The 18085-nt window shown below is 33.4% G+C and overlaps 1 protein-coding gene across 2 annotated transcripts in view; it reads right to left on the bottom strand.

The window, feature by feature from the left end:
- The window catches only part of LOC145693419 (protein takeout-like), an 87476-nt gene that overhangs the window by 58817 nt on the left and 10574 nt on the right, over positions 1-18085 (bottom strand). Inside the window, exon 2 of one of the 2 annotated variants that reach the window (XM_081769389.1) lies at positions 16593-16819. The exons of the other annotated variant lie outside the window; for it this stretch is intronic. Within the exon in view, the coding sequence (XP_081625515.1) occupies positions 16593-16683 (91 nt within the window). The 5' untranslated portion in view covers positions 16684-16819. The remainder of the gene's footprint in view (positions 1-16592; positions 16820-18085) is intronic. 2 annotated transcript variants of the gene reach the window in all.

Consider the following 18085-nt stretch of genomic DNA (forward strand, 5'->3'; position numbering starts at 1 on the left):
GAATCCATTATTTTGGGGGTCGCTGAGGCGAACAGTGATACTTCTGATGCTGTTTAAATCGAAATTCAACCCTTTATGTTCAAAATGAAACGTATTCTCCCCGTACGAAGAACGGGCATTCTGCTAGAAGATAATATTAATGAGGTACTTTCCTCGTTTTTTCGGTGCTTTTTAGTTAGTTAATATTGTTTACAGATGTTATTATCTTCTATGAATAACATAAAATTTTAAAAATTTAGTTATTAATAATATTTTAAAAATTTAAGTAAATTGGTGTACTAGTATATGCTCAAAACATATAAATTTGTTTTTGAAGGGAACAAGTGTAGAATCCTGACTAATAAAAGTGGTCCCCATTGAAAAAAAGATTAAGAAAAGTTGTAATGTAGTCTGGGTTGAAAATATCATTCAATTTTATCACTGCTAAATAGGAAACAGCTTTTAACCTTAGCTTTCTAACTTAGAAGATAGAGCCCTACTATTCCTTTTCAATGTTAATGGTTCTCTACTTTTCTCATATTATAACGGTTATGGTACAAAATTTATTATAGTTTCAATTACATTGGCCTTGAATTGTTTCCTTATATTATTGTTGGAAATTAACTTGAAATTGTATATTTTTAAAGTTTCCTCTTTTATTTTTGAGAAAATTATTTTTAAAACTTCACAACGTTGACCGTGAGAAAAGAGGAAAACAACAAAAGAATACAAACAAAAGTTTTTTTATGGTTATAGTTTAAAATAATGTTATGTAGGTATAGTTTTGAAATTACGGAAGATACTTTTTTCCTCCTCTAACTATAGTTTTAGGGAAAAGAGAATTATTTTCATGTAAAATTTATGAAAACAAATGCACACATTAACACCTATAGGTTATGATATTGCCCTAATTTTAGTGTCCAATTCTAGTTTGTACAGTCCTCAGCAAAAAAATAGCAACATGAGCATATAAGTTTATTGTGAAACGACGAAGTCTTTTCCTCCAAAATAAGTGTGCAGGGGAGGACGCCAAAGTTTCTTCTGGCATGATTTGTGCCATGAGACGTTATGTTGATTCCCTTGGCTGTTAGGTGTGGTTTCACAATAAATTTACATGCTCATGTTGCAGGTATTTTTGCTGTGGACTGTACCAGGGGTAAAAGTGCGGGGGAACGTGCTGGGACGCCGTCCCCCACCTCCAAAGAATATGTACGGCGTCCCCAGTTCCTAAAAAATTACAATGGGCAGAGATAGGAAGGGGAACGGCGTGACTTCATGCCGCTACCTTCCGTCCCCTTATCTTTTCAGATCCACTTTTACCCCTGGTTTGTACCATCACGGAGACAAGAAACTATCAAATTTAGAAGAAGTAATTGTTAAATGAATATGAAGATTAGATCAAATATGATTGGATAGAAACTGCTTTGATATTTAGTCAAATGCAATTAATTGTGTTGGTCCAACCATAAGAGCGATCGCCGGGCGTTTTATCATAAAAAAATGTCATGAGAAGTTTGGATTTTAATTAGAACAAGAGCACAAGGGAATCAAATCCAACCATCAAAGTTGTAAGAAAAAGAAACACAAAATTGGTATGCTACTCTTAAGTGCATGAATAAGTTAACACTGTTTCTGACGTTACTCTATCCATTACGACTCTGGAACTCAGTAAAGGAAAATTAACACTTCTGACTAGAGTATATACGCTTATTTATTAAAACTAAAATACACTGTAACGCTTTCGACAACTTAACGTTACACTGTAGTTTAGTGTTAATAAATGCGTAAATGCTATTATTTATTAGTTAATATATGCTTTGGTCAGAATTTGTCTTCCAATAAATGAGTGTATATACTCTGGTCAGAAGTGTTAATTATTTGGTTTTGACGTTATAAGAGTTACTTGCAACATGTGGACATGAACCATTTAAGCTCTGAAAATAGCTCCAGATAGAGATTTTAAAGATGGAATGTGACAAAATGACCAAAAAGTGGGCTTAATTTCCTTGTGCACTGAACGCGCCATATTTTGTATAAAGCTTTTATATTACGTATAATGTCAGCATTCCATGTGAAGGTAAGGATGCAAGCATGATCTTTCCTCCACGGATGGCAAAAAAAAAAACGACACCAATATGCATGCGTGAACAGTAAAACAGCCATTTACGCACATGATATAACTTCTTTATTAACTACCTAGGTAATACATTTATTAGCTACAGTAAATATGCTCCCACCTTCAAACCGAACCCCCTCAAAGCTTTAGGGTAAACAATTGCCCCCTTGACCCATTCTACTGGCGGCCATTTCTGCAGGTATTCTTCGGGGTGATCAGTAATAAAATGGTGTTTGCGTTATGTGAATAACCTATATACCATTGGTTTAATTATAGTGGATTCCTTCTATTTGCTCTTGGTCACGACTAGAAATTAATAACCAACTCTACGCCATAATTATATCCACCTTTCTCTATTTACATTCTTACAATAATGTTTCGGTTATGGTCTTCCGAATCGATTCTCCAAGAAACAAGAGAATTTTCGAAAGTTTGATCCTGCATTGCGAGACAATAAGGGAATTTCAACTGCCCGAAATTATAATATTGGGAATGGATAAGTTGATCACTATTGACTTAATTGAAGATAGTGCTTTATGTGTGAGTCCTCCTGGGTTCTATTCCCGGCATATTGAAATCCGACTAAGTCCTGTCTCAGTTCGTTAGCCATCGAGTCTTTTGTGTAATTTGTATTACGTGGAATATCAAATTTATTGAAACTCCCTCCTTTTCTTTTAAATATTATTAACTCGATATAAAATTGTATATTGTATTAGATGTACCGGTTAATAATGCTGATCTTGTAAGCGAAAAAACACAATAATTGCAAAGAAACATCACAAGTACTTTATTCAAAGTACAGGTCATTGCTGTAATAACTTTTCCCAGGTAATCTTTCAGGTAATTTCTGGGTACTATTCCAATAGAATTTAATTTGTTTATAGGCAAACTATTCAAAGAACCAATTTTCCACTTCTTCGTATGTTCTGAATTTCTGCTTATAAAGTGCGTGTGCCATCGATCGGAATTCGCGGAAAACTGGTAATCTAAAGGCGCAAGGTCTAGTGAATACGGCAGTGAGTTAATACTTCCTAGGCAAGATTCTGTAGCGTATATTTAATTGGTTTTAATGGGTGTAATAATGCGCTATTGTGAAACAAAATTACCTGCCATGTCTTCTGGCTCATGTGGTCGTTTGAAGATTAAAGCATTTGTTGTTGGTAGCGATCACTTTTAACGATTTAATCTGGTTTTAGAAGATAATAATACATCACAGCTACCTAATTCCACAAGGCAGAGAGTGTTGTTTTTCTTTAGAAGAGATCTGACATTGCAGTTGACGTTGATGGTTGACCTAGACCAATCTATGATTTCTGCGTTTGGGATTCTCAAAATAAACCCATTTTTGATCGCCAGTCATAATTCGATGCAGAAATCGAAACTGCTGAAGGAAGAGTACATCGATTATTTTTCAGTTTTCCTTTTGTCTTTAAGTCAGTTGATCTAGCACCCATTGTCCTTCCTTTAAAAGGTTTCATTTCTTTCCAAACGATTGGAAATTGTTTGTTGCGCAAGGTTGGATTTTTCTGCAAGTTGCTTTTGAGTTTGACATCCATTTTCATCCAATAATACTTGTTAGTGTTGGTCTTGAAATATTTTTGACTGCCTTAACGTTCTTTGTCTTTAACATCGAAATCACCACTTTTAAAGCATTTCAACCAGGGTTCTCACACATCTTGAGATGCTGCATGTCTCCGAAGTATACGATAGCTTTCAGCAGTACTTTTCTTCAAAATCAACGTCCACTTTCTGCAAATGCTCCTTTTTCGGGTCGAACGTTACACGTTTTAGCGTACAATTATTTTTATGGTGTTTAGCTCTTCTGAGCGTTCCACTTATGGGTTTTAAAGCTTGTTAGCACCACAACAAAATAGCATACGAAAATCCGCACTATCAATCGGTACACCTACTAAAATTTATTTCGATTTATCAATATATACAGGGTGTTAATGAACTATATGACAAACTGTAAGAGGTGATTCCTTACATCAAAATAAGAGAAAAAGTTCATATGGACCTATGGCGAAAAGCGCATAGTTTCAGAGTTAAAGCTGTCCAAAATCGCGAAAAGGTCAAATTTCAATAGGTCTTATTTTGAATTCCAGAAACTGTGTATGGTGGTCCTTATCAGTGTGAAAGAAGTCACGCATGCGCAATCCAAAAATGTGTATCTCTTCAATTTTCATTGGGTGTACAGGCTATTCCATACAGGGTGAAACTCCCAGAGATGCCATCACCCGAATTTTGAGATATGCTCTGACTTTATGATTGGTCCAAAGTAAGCAAACGATAAGCCTTGATAGCAGTGAACACAGAGTCCTTTGGCGCGATGTCGGAAGTGTTAAGGATCGTCAGCAGCACAGTTGCTCGTACTCGGGAAAACGCATGTTGCAATGTTTTCTTTCACGCTTACAACGGAAGAAAACGTGAAATATGCCGTGACTAATACATCACATCACATTATTCCGAACACACACACAAAAAGCATGGAGCTGCCCGCTCCTAACACTTCCGACTTCCCTCCGAAGCATTAGATGTCCATTGTTCTCAAGGCTTACCTTCTGCCTACTTTGGACCCTCTTTGAAATCAGGGTATCTGAAACTTTCTCAGGCTATCTTTGAAATAGAAAACTCTATCGAGAGCATATCTGGGAATTACACCCTGTAGGAAATACCCTCTATACCTATTGAAAATTGACGAAATATGTACTTTTGGATTGTGTATGCGTGGCTTCCTTTACGCTGATAAGGACCACCATACACAGTTTCTGGAATTCGAAATAGGGCCTATTGAAATTTGGCTTTATCGCGATTTTTGACAGCACTAGCTCTGAAATTATGCACTTTTCTCCATAGGTCCATATGAACTTTTTCTCTTATTTTTATTTGAGGAATCACCTGTTACAGTTTGTCGGTATAGTTCATTAACACCCTATTAACATATATATTTACCAAACGCTCCCACTTGTTACTGTAGGCAATATTTTGCGTTCCTCCTTCTGCGTCTTTTATGTAAGATTTGTCTGAACTTGAAGCCTTGCTCGAAATTCAAACATCTCGTATTGTCATCTTAATGAAACAGTCCTATCTCTTTTCCTTCTCTTCTGGCTCAAGTACAAAAAGAAACGCTGAAACACACGATTAATTATTTTAAATGAAAAGTTCAAATGTCAAATTTCGTGTCTCAGGCTTTAAGAGAATTCGAGATATGGACGCCAAATTTCCAGTGGCGGGTCTAGGCCCCTCAGTTTTTAAAATGACAAAAATAATTGAAGTTATTAGGCTATTTATATATTTTTGAAAGTTTATAGTAAAATCATGATATATCTAACATAGTCTAACTTCTGGCTGCCTCCAGTTCTTAAATTCTAGATCTGCCATTGCAAATTTCCAATAAAAAAAAGGAGAAAAAGATAGTACTTCCTTAGTAGTACATTACATCACAAATCCTCAGTACTGTCTAAATTTATAAAGTTTCTAGCTTAAACAGTTTGGTCTAGACCTTGATCAGTCAGTTAATCAGCACTTCCTTCATATATAGAGATTATATGAATATAAATATTAATTAGAGGTAACACAATAGCTCAAGAACGGCGCTACGAAAGAAATAAGAGGTAGGGCCTATATACTGTCAAAGCAGAATTTTACTTCTGTCTGATGTTATTCCTCTTATCCGTTTCGGTTGACAATTGGTATGTTATTAAATTTTTATTTTATTTTTTACTTTTATTTACTTATTTATTTATTTATTGTTCCATAGAATGTTTCCCTTTGTTCCTTCTGCGTAACTTACATTGACTTAATGTCTAATAAGGATAATAAAAACACGAGATTCTCGTAACATTTCTATACCACCAGAAGATTACCAGAGTTATATAAATAACCCTGTATATACTTTTCTTTCCTTCTTGAAAATTTATTGTAAGTGCCAAAATCTCTCAAAGTCTCATTAACATATTGAAAGTAGTATAAATAATATATCGCATGCTGCATGATCTGTCAAACATTAAATACATGCTGTCACTCTTCTATGGAAATTCTTGGAAAATTATTTCGAGTTATTCTGGAGGGTGATTTGATATTTCGAAAACAATGGCGTCAAAACAAGATATAAAACTTGAAAGGCATATAGAATAAATATTATGAAGTAAAGAACTAACTATATTTATCAGCAGGTCTTTCTCGAAAGAAATTAGTCACGAATATAAATTGTTTGCCCTTGAGGAACGCAAATTTGAAGGTCGTTTTTATTATGGAAGAATAATAGGGAATTGAAATTAAGCAGTCAGATGGGAGGTATTGTATTTATATTTTTCTAACATCTTACGTAATCCAATCTTATGAAAAGTTAACAGTGTAACTGTCATAGCTTCATAGTAATTTTAAACGTTCTTTGAAAAGATACTTTTTTTTTTTTAAATCTACGCATAAACAAGTAGGCCTATATTAGCACAAACTTATCAATGTATAAGTCCTGTTCAAGAAAGCTGACCATCTATCTTTTTTTTTCAATACCGTACCACATTCACGCAACTATTCGTTTGATTTTCAAATTTTAGATAGAAAGAAAGAACTCAATTTGCCAAAGGAAATTCACATTTGTTTGATTTAATCTATGGTTATTTTTGAAAAGATGGAAACTTTTTTCTCACTGCCATCACGGATAATGACAAGAATGATTATACCTAGATAGACTGCCAAATTATCCCAATTTGCCGAGTGTCCTGTTTCGTGATTCTGTAAATCTGGTCAATCTGCACTATAAAAAGACTAAACGAAATGTAGTCTCCAATATTATAACAAAGTCTTTGAATTTATTTTTTTAAATCTATTATATCGTCTAAAAGCACGATAGAAATCAATCGATAGGTTACATATTCTCAACAAAATGATATGCTTGCGCAATGCCGCAGTTAGGAGCTTGGCGTCCCTAGGCACTTTTACATGTTTCTCAATAATTACATGTTTCTCCATCAACTTTATCCCAAGCTTAAAAATAAAACTTAACTAAATTATGCTTAATTAGAAAATTAACAATTTATTACAGTTAAATACCAGTCACTAAATGTTAAAGCTACAACTACATAAAAGAAACAAATGGGAAATGTTCTCGCATGAGAACCAGAGGAACGTAACTCCAAAAATGCGGTTTTCGTTTTCTTTATGTTTGGACATAATTTTGAAAACTCCAGTTGGTGTAAATGTACGAAACACCATCTATTCTCCTTGTCGATCATCTATCTGTAATGTAGCTCAATTACAATCTTTTTAAAAACACATCTTTCTAAGCAAATAATATTTTTGTCCTCTCTCCTGTAAACCTAAGAAAATGCCGTTACGTTCCTCTGGTTCTCATGATACAATATGTTCTGAATTATTTTTACATTTCGTAAGCTATTCCGTATTTATTACTGCCTACATTTGACGAGCACGGCGCTTCTATCAAATGTAAAAATTTTCTATTTGTTCTTGATTTTTTAAAACTAAATTTTAAATTTTGCCTCTTTAAAAATTTTCCGCTCTAGGTCTGGGCCTGGTCGATCTAATGGGAAAAGCAGCACTATGCTTGCAGATAAACTCTGATCGCACGTTTCGAGAAAATCTGGAAAATATTTTTTTTATGGAGTTGATAAGTGTGTCATTAGTTGCCAATTTGACGCAGTTGAGAGTTTTTATTCTGGTGGAACGCATTATTTATGTACTCTAGACTAGAGACCTGCATGGGTCGGGCTTTCGGCCCGGCCCGGGCTTATTTCTTTGGGCCGGGCCGAGCTTGGGCTGGCCGACACTGATTTCCCTTCAGGTCGGACCGGGCTGGGGCCGATTAATTGCAATTCTTTAATAATTATTGACTTTCGTTAAACGATAATTAGAATAATGGCAAACGTTGAAGAAGTGTGCCCGCGAAAAATGTTACAAAATGAAACTTTTAAAATTCATCGGGCCCGGTCCGGGCTTGGGCCAAGAATTTTAAAAAAACTTATCAGGCCGGGCTCGGGCCGAAAATCCCCAAAATTTTTCGGGCCCGGGCTGGGCCGGGCCTAGGTACATTTGGGCTGGATCGGGCTCGGGCCGTAAAATTTGGCCCGTGCAGGTCTCTACTCTAGACCTATATATAAAAAATATACAATGGTAAGTAGCATCAATATTGTTATTTGTTCTCTTCTAACAGTGATTGGAGAGCACTGTGGCTCAGTGGTAGACTGCTTACCTAAATTTGTGATTAACAACATTGCGTTCGTGGGTTTCCTCGAAGTACTCCTATTTTCTCCTAGATGCTCATTCCACCGATTCTTCTATCATTATTCACTTGCTTCAATCATCCGTCTCCCTTAACCTAAACGGCATAATTATGGGACGTTAAATTTAAGGATTTAATTTCATTTTTTTTTCTCTTCTTATAGATAAATAACATAAAATAAGAAGTATTAAACGTCGATTTACAAAACCAGAATAAACCTTTCACAGACGCTGTGCTTAGTATGAATCACGCAACTAAAAGCTGTCTGGTCGACCATAATCCCTCTGAGCTCTAACCAAAAACAGATCCTTGCTTTGTTTTTTTAAATAAAAAAAAAAACAAGAGTGCAAAAATCTTAGTTTTTTTTGTAAAATTTAAGACAGAAATAAAAATATTTGGCTAAGTGAGATTTCTTTTTTCATTTTGGTCTTAAGTTCTACCAAATTGTTAGTATAAAGATATATATATATATATATATATATATATATATATATATATATATATATATATATATATATATATATATATTCCAAAAGAATGTTTAATATTTAAACTAAAATCTCCATTTAACTCAAATATTGTCCAAAGATAAAGCATAATGAATCGATAGATCACTTTGAGCTTAATAGAATATTATGCTTACGGATAAATTTTGATACGTAGTTCTCGAGAAAGTAGAATTAGAATTAGAATTTATTAATATCTATATGAGTACAAAACAGTTACTTAACAATCTTTATAGCGATTCAGGAAGAGGCCGAGCTTCTACTGTTTGTGGTTCTCCCTTTCAGAAATTATTTACATATTATAGGATGGCGAGTAAATACTTAGTACATATAGATAACACAAAGTTACATGAGGTTATGAATACTTAACAAGTTCATAATAATAATAATAATAATAATAATAATAATAATAATAATAATAATAATAATAATAATAATAATAATAATAATAATAATAAATAGAGTAAAAACCCTGCTCCCGCCAAGTGAACTTTGTGGTGGACAAACACCGTGTGCGTGGGTTTTCTCGGGGTTCTCCCGTTTCCTCCCACTTTCTTCATTCCACCATTTCATTCATTACTCATTATCACCGTCTCCTTTAGCCTAACGGGCATAACCGTGGGACGTAAAACTCAAAATTTCATTTCATTTCAATAAATAGAGTAAAACAATTTTTTATGGCGTTAAACACTATGTCGTTCATTGCCAATAATAATTGATATTTCTGCTGGAAAGCATAATTTATACGTTTATGTATTGTATATGTTAAAAAAGTGATGTTAACTATCAGAACGTGTCTTCTGCGAGTGACATACACATATTCTTAGTAGTGACACATAACCCTAACAGTTACACACACTGCTTGTAAAATAAGGTTGTAAATTAATATCATCACAAAATCTGAAAACAATTTTTATTTCATATAAATTATACAGGGTGTAATTATAACGATAAGATGCTCCACAGTTCGAATTATATTCTCGCAGACATCAAAAAATAATACGGGGAACGAAATGTAATGTATCAGTGTATTGTAATTTTAAAATATATGAGAACAATTCAAAAAATGTGACTATATATATTATGTAAATTGTATCAAGGCCCCAGGATTCTCTCTCAAATTATAGATAACTTAAGAAGTTCCATAGTTCGGGAGCCATATACAAAGATAACGTGTATTTATAATACTCAGAACAAAAGCGATTTTACACCTGGCACTAGCTACATAACAGAATAAGAAAAGGAAATGTTATAGTGAATGTGATGAATGATCTTGTTTTGTAAATGTTTATTTTTCCATGGCTACGTGGAAAATGTTTGGTTATTGGTTGTCATGATAGTGGTACGGTTGCTAAGGTAACAGTTTCGTTACCATGTACTATTTAAATAAGTAATTATCAAGATATAACTCAGAAAGACGTCATATAATAAAGACGTGCATAACATTGTTGGTGCGCCATTAATACTTATTTCAAAATATAGTGAATTTTAAGTGATTAAAACGTGTATGTAATCATGTTATATAAACACACATTTTATATTCTCATGTGGCTTCAATTAAGTGAGGATAAAAGGGGAGATTTAGCGTATATCGGTGTTTCCATACCGTCAAACTTACTTTTCAGACTCTGTAACAATTGTTCCAGCTTAGCACTGTGTGATTACTCAAATTGCTCCAATTTGGAATTTATCTGGCTCTGTGGCAACTCCAATTGTTGTATATCTTTCGCTGATTTTTCAATAGTATATACTTCGTTTTGGCTAGTCACTTCAGATCTAACACTATAACGATATATAACACACTATCGTTGTATAATAAAAGCCCCGGATCATTGCTCAATTCCATGATAAAATAGAAAGGCAGCGAAATTGTTGGAAATAGATGATTTCCAATCAAAAATTGATTATTTTTTTTTAAAGTTACACCAGTCGTTTGGGCTCCACACTGGTAAAGCATTCTATGTTAACTGAAAAAATAACGTGTCCAGTTCAGTAGACTGGTCGAACGGAACTTAAGGACACGCAAGAAATGACATGCTGAACGTGCACATCGTTGTGTAAAGGAACCTAGAATGCCCGAAATTAATTTCCCAACACAAATGCTTTGTTGGTATGGTGAAGGGCCATGGAAATAGCCTGCTGAACTATCAACGTTACTTTTTCATTTAATATAGGGCACCTTAGCAGTGTGGTGTTCAAACGGCTGTTGTGATCGGAAAAATTCCCTATTTTAGATTGAAAATAACACAACTCCTTCTCTTTCCAACAACTTTCTTCTCTTTCTATTTTTCACATCTTTAAACATATCATAGTTGTCCTATGAAACCGTACTTTTGATACACCCGGTACATCAATTGAAGTATTTTCGGTGCGTAAACTTCGTTTGGATATACGAGTATTTTGTATTTTCTACGTGTTTAAGTATAAGGTGTGTTAGAAATTCACATTTCGTTTTATTGCTTCTCACGCAACAAAAGAGCAAGTGCCAAGACTCGCAGATGTTCCTTTGGAGATATTTTCGAAGCTGAAGTCTCTCTTTCTCTCTGACGCAAATGCATGTGTGATGTGGCTAAAGGTCAGCGTGGCCTATGTAAACTTTAAGTCACGAAGCTGGAATGTTATTACCTTTGTCTATGCACAATAGTCTAAGTTCATATGCTTCATACAATTCTTTGTTTTTTTTTCTCCTTATTTTGCATTCGGAAGTCTTTCTCCATATTTCTTCCTTGCTAGCTTTATTGCTAGTTTTTCTTTAATTTCCTCTCCTGGTTTTTCCACTTGTCTTTGTCACAGTACTAGCCTTGAGTTAATTTTCTCTTTTTCCCTTTAGAAATATTCGTTGTTTACTCAGGTATACTAGTCTTTTATTTGATAGAATTTGATATTGAATTATGGTGTTTCTGTCCTAGACAACGCCTCACCTTTTCCATGTCGTGACTTGTTTATACAGAAAGGAAAAAAAGGAAAAGAGAGGAAATAGAAATTATTTAAAGAAAAAATCTTTTCCTCTGTAAATAGCAACGGAAAACGAATACATTATATTCTTAATGCTTCCTGATTTTGCATCCTTGCTCATGAGCCACTTACTACTTTTCAAACCACCAGAAAAATTAAGCACATCAAAATTATAACAATCTAATAATTGAAACAAAAATAAGATGATATGTTAGAAACACTATAAAATCGATGCCAGAAAGATTAATTTAAAGCAAACATTTTGATTGTTGCAAAAAAATTTTTTTTCCTTCTTTGATTCTATTCAGTGTGTCAAAATAAGTCATCGTACAATTATTTACAAATCTACCGCAATTGGCAAAAAAAAAAAAAATCCACTTGATCTTTTCAGGCTCTAATGGAGTGTAAGTACGAGCTGCTAACGGGATATTTTGAAAATCCCTGTTTACCTAATTTATTCGACTATTACATGATAACAATGTCTATAGAACACTAGAAAAGGTAAGGCATATCTTTTCGAGTGACAAAGTAGCTAGGGACGATCCGTACAGACAAGCTAGACAGCCGTTTATGACGGTCTGAGACAGTGCGACGGAGGCGCGTGCATTGTTTTTTTCTTTTTCTTTCTTTTTTTTTTTATCTGTGTACCTTTATTAAAATTTCATTTCAAATGTCACAGCAATAGAAAATTATTTTCAGAATTAAAAAATTAATTAGAATGTCCTTCTCTTCTGCCTTCTGCTTTCTTTCCTACTTTAAAAATATTATATTGTTTTGCTTGGTGAATCCTTTTGCTTCAACCTTCAGAAAATAAACTTGCTTTTGCAAAGCTCTGCTTTTTTAAAACCCCAAACGGAAACGGAAAGCAGAAAGTTTCGGAATGTGTTGCTATTTTCACTGCTAGCTTCTCATTTTAGATAGTATATATTTACAACCAAGGGGGGTCCACGTGCACCTTTGCAGCCCCCTAAATCCGGCCATGTATACATTGAAATGAAACCATGAACTAAGAATTAAAAAGTCATCACTTTTATTCATAAAAATCATAGTGGCAATTCGGTAGGTGAAAATGGAAGGAAGTTTTTTTTTTTGTAACATCTTAACTTTTGGATACATTCATAACATTTTTAAAAATCACAAGGACAGTATTTGTAATCAAGAAATCGTTGGAAGCAGAGGCAAAATAGTCAAGAATCATCTGTAGTCAAATAACAATGTTTGTCAGTAGTAATTAACAATTCGGATAAAATCACGAAAAAGATGAAAGCAAACCTCAGGGTAAATTAAAGTTCAAAAAACTTATTTTTACATCATTAGATAACAACAATATTTTTCAGAAAATGTAATTAGGATTTTCCTAAGATTTTGTAAATTTTTATTAGATTTTGGCAAAGTAAAAAGGAAAAATAATTAAGGCAAACAAGGACAATAATACATATAAAATGGCCAAGTTTACAACTAAAAAATCATTCTGCAATCTGGGTCCTGCATCGAACATCGCAATGGAAAGGTTTATAAGAAATTACAAATACAGCAAGAGAGACCATTCGTTGGTCTAAACCAAGCGAAATATGCAATAAGGTAAAGTATGATAACAGAGAACTTTAACTGTCTATTTTGCATGTAACATGATATTAGGAGGTCTCTGAAAGTGACAGGCAAATTTGAATACTTAAATATTTAGCTTATTTCTGTTTGGTTAAGCATTGAGTAAAACTATAAATGATCTATTATAGAGTTAAGCTGACATACTATGTCTGGTTATGAACTCAATACTCTTGGATATTCACAGTATTTCACTCTTTCAATTTGAGGAACGAATTCGATATTCCTTTCGTAATTGATATAACAAAATTTATGATATAACACAATTTATTTTTCTTTATTTGTTTAATATTTTAATTATTTTTTTTTACTTAGAGTACACGATTAATTACAAACTTGGTCATTTTATTTGGACTATTGTCCTTGTTTGCCTTAATTATTTTTCCTTTTTACTTTGCAAAAAGCTAATATAAAAATTTACAAAATCTTAGAAAATCCTAATTACATTTTCTGAAAAATGTTGGTATCTAATGATGCAAAAATAAGTATTTTTGAACTTTAATTTACCCTGAGCTTTCCTTTCATCTTTTTCGTGATTTTATCCGAATTGTTAATTACTACTGACAAACATTGTTATTTGACTACAGGTGTTTCTTGACTATTTTGCCTCTGCTTCCAACGATTTCTTGATTACAAATACTGTCCTTGTGATTTTTAAAAATGTTATGCATGTATCCAAAAGTTAAGATGTAACTAAAAACTTAGTTCCATTTTCACCTACCGAATTGCAATTGTGATTTTTATAAATAAAAATGATGATTTTTTAATTCTTAGTTTATGGTTTCATTACTTCACTAGAAGCTGTTACATTGCTGTAATAGATATAACTTCAGAAACAATCTGTAAGTTGACGACTTATCTAAGATGGTCACTTTTCACTGGAACCGATGGTGACTAACATAAACAGGTTTCACTGTATTATGAGTGATATAGTTAGGATAGTATTTTTCTACGGTTCTAAACAACCATCAAAAGCGTTGATATGGATAGAAGCAAAGGAATTATTGTATTTTTAAGAAACCTAAAAAAGAACGTGAAAAACACAGCGTTTTTTATTCAAAAAATAAACAGAAAAACTTTTTTTTTAGAACTCTAGCCGTAAGAAAATCATTAGGCAGTACTTATTCTTTATGTCCCTCTGTATTAATTCCGAACTTCCCAGAAAGATATATTACGGCAGAACGATTAATTTTACCGCAGTGTGCAGTGGGAGACATTCCTCGAGAGATTAGCAGAACATACAGATCAGTAACTGATGAACGTTAAAGACTATGTGATACGGCGAAACTTAGAGATGCAGAAACTCTTTAGTTATTCTAAACATTAGGTTTGAACATCTACCTGACATCAGGTTTGATCATCATGTGACTTTTAATGATCAAACATGTTCAATAGGAGAGAAGTCAGGTAGCCACTCAGGCCAACGAAACATTAGAACATACTCTGTACGTCCGTACGTTGAACTTCAAAAGTGGGACTACAGTGAAATCAAATACCTCAGCAACGTAACGGTCACTGATCAATGTTCCTTTTATGCATAATAGATACGAGTTTTAAATGGAATTCAATGGCATCCTATACTATCGCGAATGTGTTAGCAACAGATAGTATGTGATCATCTTGGTGCTGCAGACAGAAAAGAAATACGCGGGGAAGGAGGTTGTCATTTGGTTCGCCCTGCTGCGTTGTCGATACCCTTTTAGATGTACACGCCATCTGGCCCCACTCAGCTCTGTTTGCAAATTGGTAAATCCTAAAAGCAGACATTTTTATAACTTTCTTTTTTTGGTGTGTGATGGAGTGAGTAAGAGAAATATAGAGAGATTTATTAATTTTACATCTGCAGTCGTCGAGATATGTGCATTGGAACATGTAATCGAGAACTCAATATTCTTAAATCAATATTATATCATTCCATAAATAAATAATTAACTATTTTGGTAATACGAAGAACTCATTACATATGCAAAAGACTAAACATTTGAAAATGAGATTTAATGCACTTTGAATTGACCAAAAATATGTGACAGAAATATAAGAAATATTTCTTTCCAAAATTCAACGTATCCTCAAAAGTTGAATGAGAGTTTCCTTGTGGCTATATGATTAACGTACACTCCTTTGACGCGGGAGACCCAGATTCGATTTCTGGCAGGGACTCATGTGGTTCGAATCCCACGTTGACTTGTAGGTCAACGTCTCATATAGCTTCACTGCAGAAAGGAACACTAAACTCAAATCAAAATGAAAAGCTGAATGAGAAAAAAAAATCCAAGAAGAATTGCGAATAATTATTGAAACTCAAATACAATAAAAGCTTGTTAATCGGGACTCTACCCAGACTTCGCTTAATTCGGAAAAGAAAAAGACAGATTGCAAATATTAAATGTAGCTAGAGGTCCACAATCATATTCATCATCACATAGCTTGTGATTGTTAAAAATTATGTAATGTATTTGTCCGTTGTTGCAAATATAGTACATGTATATAATACAGTTCGACCGTATACTACAATATAATAGTAGTATATAAATTTAGGCCTATGATCTTAAAATGGGCCATAATAAACGTGGTTTGTTGCTATAGATAGAGTTTTAATATTTTCTACTGTTTCGAAGTTATTTGAAGTAATCCGAACTTGCGACAATCCGATCAACTTATCCACCGGATAAATGGAATTTTACGGTATATAAAGGAATTGCTTGAATATTTCAACTCAAATTGTTAAATAGATAAATAGAAATGTGCATTCACAAAAATAATTTTTAAACATTTGCAAAATGTACATCAGAACATGAATAGTTTCTCTGATAGAAAATTTAAAGAAATTCTTTACAAAGAACTTTGTGTCAGCTAATAGTATTATTTTCAAAAAGTGACTAAAGACATGGACTTCCCTTTTATGCAACTTGGAGAAGCTATAGGTTTGAAATGAAGTAGTTGGTTTGAGATTAAGTTCTTACAACTTAAAAAGATAGACGAAGAACGTTATACTGTTCCGAAAATATTCACAAGAAAAATATAGGTCAATCAAGCGGCATAGTTTTCTAGTATAGATATTTGTTCATTGAAAGTTAACGAAATCACATTTACACTTAATAGAAACTTCGTATATTCTGCTTCCATGCTATTCCGAAATTAAAACCTTTAAATGTATCAAAGCATAAGAGTTGTATTTTTATCTACTTACGTAATTGGTTTCCATAAATGCCAAGAATAAAAATAAATAAAATTACAGCCACTAGCAGGGTTGTGTGTTGCCTGCAGATTTTTTGCATCATTGTATATTTTTGTTTGAAACCTCGTTATGCAGTTGTTCTTCACCAGACACAATGTGCACTGGAACTTCCGTTCTAATACAGCAAGGATTTGTTTTTAACTCCTATTTTTATATGTAGAATCTGCTATATCCGAAGACTGGGAGCAGAAGAAAAAAATATTCAGAAACAGGTTTAACCCAAGGTCGTTCTAACCATGTGACTGTAATTCAAAAATTAACTAATGATTCGGTTGTCATATTAATTTGTCTCAGTATCTTTCCTTTATATATATATATATTCTCCCAACTTCCTTTGCGGATGGAAGGACTTATTTATGCACAGAAACGTCTTTAGACTCAGATTTACCATAATTTCCGGTTTGATATTCATAGTATTTTTGCTACTAATAGCGTGTTGTGTTCTTTTCAAGTAGCTATAATGAAATTAGTTCATGGGGTCTTTGTTCTATCTTTGTTGTTTGATCTTTTGCTTTGTTTTCATTTTTTTATTCACCAAACTATATACAATATATCCAGAACACCGACCTCTTGTAGGAAATTGTTAAGGGAATGGGGATTTACGTCAATCTCTAGGGAGGCATCAATTACGGCTGGAAGTATGTGATTATTTTTATCTTCCTTTGCCATACGTGAGTGATTTTTTTATGTTTACAACTCTCTTTTTTTATGATTCATTACCTTGACTTACGTAGATAATATCACATAACGAATCTTCCCCAGTAAAAAGTTTTCTTTCTTTATTTTTAATTTTTATTTTATTTTATTATTTTTCTACTATATAAAGATTGAAGTCTTCCTCCACGTGGCAAATTAAAATTTTAGATAGACGTATATGTTCTGAAGGCAAGGGTACAAGAAGGAGGGCGATATAACACAAAGTGCGTCATTGCTAAAATCTTAGGAGAGGAAGTTTTAGAAAAAATAGCTGAAATACTTTAATTAGTTAGGAAACCAAATGTATTGTGATCTTACAAAGAATGGAAAAATCCTAATAATAAAATGAAAATATCTCAGTCTGTGCATCAAGTTAATTCCTAATAGTAAATAGTCACGCTAATAGATATCTCTACCTGCGCAATAGATTGTTTGGCTGACGTTAATAGATATCGCCAATTGCGCAATAACTTGCTACTCAATAATTTAAATCAACACAATGTTCTGTATAACACCGCCGCAAATCTGTCTTCAACATTGAAGGTGGGTCTGGTAATACCATTCCCATAACTTTTTTTTTTCTGTTAGATATGTTCAAAACATTTATGAAGTTGAAAAAACAATGCTGTGGAGGATCAGAGGAGCAGAATTGTCTTCAACATTGAGAGGCGGACAGATTTGGGGCTTATTGGGGGGGGGGTGAGATTTACATTACGGTAGATAAATCTAATTTCTGAGGTGAAACTGTT

The sequence above is a fragment of the Thermobia domestica genome, chromosome 8 (genome assembly GCF_964235325.1).
Source record: "Thermobia domestica chromosome 8, izTheDome1.hap1.1, whole genome shotgun sequence".
Taxonomy (NCBI): domain Eukaryota; kingdom Metazoa; phylum Arthropoda; class Insecta; order Zygentoma; family Lepismatidae; genus Thermobia; species Thermobia domestica.